The 4266-nt window shown below is 48.2% G+C and overlaps 1 protein-coding gene across 1 annotated transcript; it reads left to right on the forward strand.

The window, feature by feature from the left end:
• The first annotated feature begins 713 nt into the window (after window positions 1-713).
• Window positions 714-3150, forward strand: CHST2 (carbohydrate sulfotransferase 2). Its single transcript, XM_056564812.1, has one exon. It carries the CDS (start codon window positions 1234-1236, stop codon window positions 2500-2502), a length of 1269 nt encoding a protein of 422 aa, XP_056420787.1. The 5' UTR covers window positions 714-1233; the 3' UTR covers window positions 2503-3150.
• The last annotated feature ends 1116 nt before the right edge of the window (window positions 3151-4266 follow it).

The raw sequence follows: 4266 nt of genomic DNA on the forward strand, positions 1-4266 counted from the left end.
GTCACTTATAGGGCGCACCTCCGCCGTGAAGTCCTCGCAGGCAGATGTAAGTAGCGCAGGCTGTGTGAGTGAGGGTGTGCGTTGGGGGGGAATTTATGCTACACTACCTAGACTACAAGCTGTGTAAGGGGCCTCAAAATTTCTGATGGCAGTCCTGCCAGAATTTGGGATGTAAGACAACTGCAGACTCTTTAGTAGTCACCCAACTTTCCTAGGAGCAGAATTAAAAGGAGAGGACTAACAACTGTGTAGTTTTGCAACAGCTGGAGGACCACAGCACTAAAAGTCCACAACCCAGTGCTTTGCAGTTACTAGAGCAGTGTTTCCCAACCAGGGTGCCTCCAGCTGTTGCAAAACTACAACTCCCAGCATGCCCGGACAGCCTTCGGCTGTCCGGGCATGCTGGGAGTTGTAGTTTTGCAGCCGTACTAGACATTCCGTGGGGAATAGTGTTCACAATGTCTACAGGCCAAGATGTCTGCGGGTGAAGCCATCTATTACAAATGTCCTATAGAAGTTACTCGAGACGCGCTACAAAGAAGAAGAACCGCAGCCCGCGCCGACCATGCGGAGATCCCGGCCACAGCCATCAGGAGCTGCAGAGAGAGGGGGCGTGGCCTGAGGGAAGTACAGGGGGCGTGTCCAGGACAGTGACAGCGCTCTCGTCCAATAGCGGGCCGGCCTGCCGCAGGAATGTAAGTATCATTCTGTCCATGTTGAGCTGAGAGCCGAGCAGTCTGTGGGCACCGCTGCACGGATCCCTTGTGCGGAGGAGCAGCGGGAGCAGTGCGCAGGGATCGTTATATAAGGACTGCCGGCGGACCCCCCTCCCTGCACCGATGGCATCTCCCGGCCTCCTATAAAGCGATACAGGTACCAGTGCCGGGACGATGCCATGTCACATTGTTGCGGGGGTCTGATAAGAAGTTTACGCGTCTTCTGCATCATTCAGCCGGAAGGCGATTAGTGGGATTTCCTTCCAGAAGGAACAGATCGTGCGTCATAATCGCCGCATGCAGCCGCGACAGATCGTGATCGGCGACACACTGGCGAGGACGGGCCATGGAGCCGCTGCCCCGAACATGAGCCTCAAGCGCCCAAACTTTCCGGATGGCCTCTCCTGCGGCAGCAGCAGCAGCAGCCGGGGGGGATTAGCCAGCAACAGTTCTCCTCCCAGCCGCCTGCCCTCCTCCGGATAGTCGGCTCCGGCCGCCCCCCTCCCCGGTGCTGAGGATGAAAGTGTTCCGCAGGAAGGCGATCATCCTGTGCCTGGGCTACATCCTGCTGCTGGTCCTCACCATGCTCAACCTGATGGACAAGTGGCACAAGGAGCCCCAGCAGTGCAACGACCAGGTGCGCTACACCCCCTACCAGACCCGCTCCGACATCCGCTACCTGTACCGACCCTCCCCGCCCAGGAAGAGGCAGCTGGTCTACGTCTTCACCACCTGGAGGTCCGGGTCCTCCTTCTTCGGGGAGCTCTTCAACCAGAACCCCGATGTCTTCTTCCTTTACGAGCCCGTGTGGCATGTGTGGCAGAAGCTGTACCCCGGGGATGCCATGTCTCTGCAGGGTGCTGCCCGGGATCTCCTCAGCGCCCTCTACAGGTGTGACTTGTCTGCCCTGCAGCTGTACAACACCGCGGGGGCAAAGAACATCAGCACCTTGGGCATCTTCGGAGCCTCCACCAACAAGGTCATCTGCTCCTCCCCGATCTGCTCGGCCTATAAGAAGGACGTGGTGGGCTTGGTGGACGATAAAGTGTGCAAGAAGTGCCCCCCGCAGAGCCTGAGCCTGCTGGAGGAAGAGTGCCACAAGTACAACACCATAGTCATAAAGGGGGTAAGGATCTTCGACATCAACGTGCTGGCTCCATTGATGGTAGACCCTTCCCTGGACCTGAAGGTCATCCACTTAGTCAGGGATCCCCGGGCAGTAGCCAACTCCAGGATAAAGTCTAGACATGGATTGATCCGCGAGAGTCTTCAGGTGGTTCGCAGCAGAGACCCCAGGATCCGAAGGGTCCCCTTTATAGATCCTGGACATAAACTTAACAAGAAGGATGGTTCTGACTATCACGCCATAGGTGCCATGGAGGTAATATGTAGCAGCATGGGCAAGACCCTCAGGACTGCTCTCAACCCCCCGAGCTGGCTCAAGGGTAACTACATGGTAGTTAGATATGAGGATCTGGTTATGGATCCTATAAAGACTGTAAGGCAGGTCTATGGATTTGTCAACCTGTCCGTAAGCCCAGAGATAGAGAAGTTCTCCTTAAACATGACTAGTGGCTCAGGCTATTCCTCCAAACCCTTTGTGGTATCTGCTCGCAATGCCACCCAGGCAGTCAGTGCTTGGAGGACATTACTTACTTTCCTGCAGATAAAACAAGTGGAAGAGTATTGCCAGGTCCCCATGGACCTATTGGGTTACCAGACAGTTAGCAGTCAAGAAGACGTCAAAGACTTTAGCAAGCCATTGCTTAGGAAGCCCATGTTATGAAGACAATCTGTAGGATTGACTGACGTGTTGCCTGCAAAAAACTAAAAAACCTACCTGTCCTGACAACTACTGTACCAAAAGTCTGCAGCTGTTACTGTACATTACTGTATTTACTGATGGGAAACCATTGGTTCTCTTCCCTACAGTTATCTTCTGGGGTACTTTATGTTCTTGATGGTTTTTTTGCTTGCATTCTATTTAACATGTCCTCAGGACCCCCTGACTTGTCATGTTGAAGGTACCAGGAGGTCAGGGGAGGTCATGGCTGACCGTCTTCTGTCTCCTAGGTTAGAGGGTCCTGAGAACCAGGGGGGAGGTCTGCTGCTGTTTGCTGTCTATGATAATAATGCTCTGTTAGTGACGGTTCTATTGGCAGCCAACATATCGACCTCCCAAATAAAGGCTTTAAACCTGTAATGTTTTCTTGATACTGTTTGCCTCACATGTTGGTTAGATAGTCTGCAAGTGTCTCTGCCTTCAGGAAACAACAAATACATTAAAACATTGTTTCCAAACACGACTAGAAACAAGTGATCACCACCACGTTGCATGAAACAGCAATGGTGTACCAGAACCATATGGAACACCCAGTGGGACAACTGGTAAATGTTACATTAACTGTTAATAAAAGTCAATAATTTATGATCATTTTTGGAAAGTAGAGTTGTGTTTTTATATTGTGGTCTTTATTGCTCATTTCCTGTAGTTAAAGGGGTTATCCAGGAAAAAAAACTATTTTTTTAAATATATATATCAACTGGCTCCAGAAAGTTAAACAGATTTGTAAATCTTAATCCTTTCAGTACTTATGAGCTGCCGAAGTTGAGTTGTCCTTTACGTCCTAAGTGCTCTCTGATGACACCTGTCTCGGGAACTGTCCAGAGTAGAAGCAAATGCCCATAGCAAACCTCTTCTACTCTGTGCAGTTCCCGAGACAAGCAGAGATGTCAGCAGAGAGCACTGTTGCCAGACGGAAAAGAAGAACTCAACTTCAGCAGCTCATAATTATCGGAAGGATTAAGATTTTTTAATAGAAGTAATTTACAAATCTGTTTAACTTTCTGGAGCCAGTTGAGATATATATATATATATATATATATATATATATATAAAAAATATATATATATATACCGGTATATATATATATATATATATATATATATATATATATATATATATATAAAAAAAAAAAAAAATATATATATATATATATATATATATATATATATATATATATATATATATTTTTTTTTTTTTTTTCCCCTGGAATACCCCTTTAATTTACTTTAAGGCCTGCTATATAGTACTTCTCCACCTAATATAAGATTTATTGATTCCTTGGATGCCGCATACTGATGCAGTGAACTGTTAGAATAAGCCTAAATTTATATTTGTACGTGTTCATGTTATCACAACAACGTTCGGTGTATTATCCGAGGTTCAGTGCCCAGTCCAGTGTTTCCCAACCAGGGTGCCTTCAGCTGTTGCAAAACTACAACTCCCAGCATGCCCGGACAGCCTTTGGCTGTCCGGGCATGCTGGGAGTTGTAGTTTTGCAACAGCTGGAGGCACCCTGGTTGGGAAACACTGGCCCAGTCTATGCCATTATACGCTGTGTCTACGTGCTGTAGAAAATGCTGTCAAGACCGATTGAGAAAACCAGACGACACATACTGTTTGTTATTCTAGTTCACCGTCCTGTGCCATGTTTTCTGTTTACATGTGTTGATGTGTTAAAGTCGCCCAAAATGTAACAGACTTGCA

Source organism: Hyla sarda, chromosome 3, assembly GCF_029499605.1.
Source record: "Hyla sarda isolate aHylSar1 chromosome 3, aHylSar1.hap1, whole genome shotgun sequence".
Classification (NCBI taxonomy): Eukaryota; Metazoa; Chordata; class Amphibia; order Anura; family Hylidae; genus Hyla; species Hyla sarda.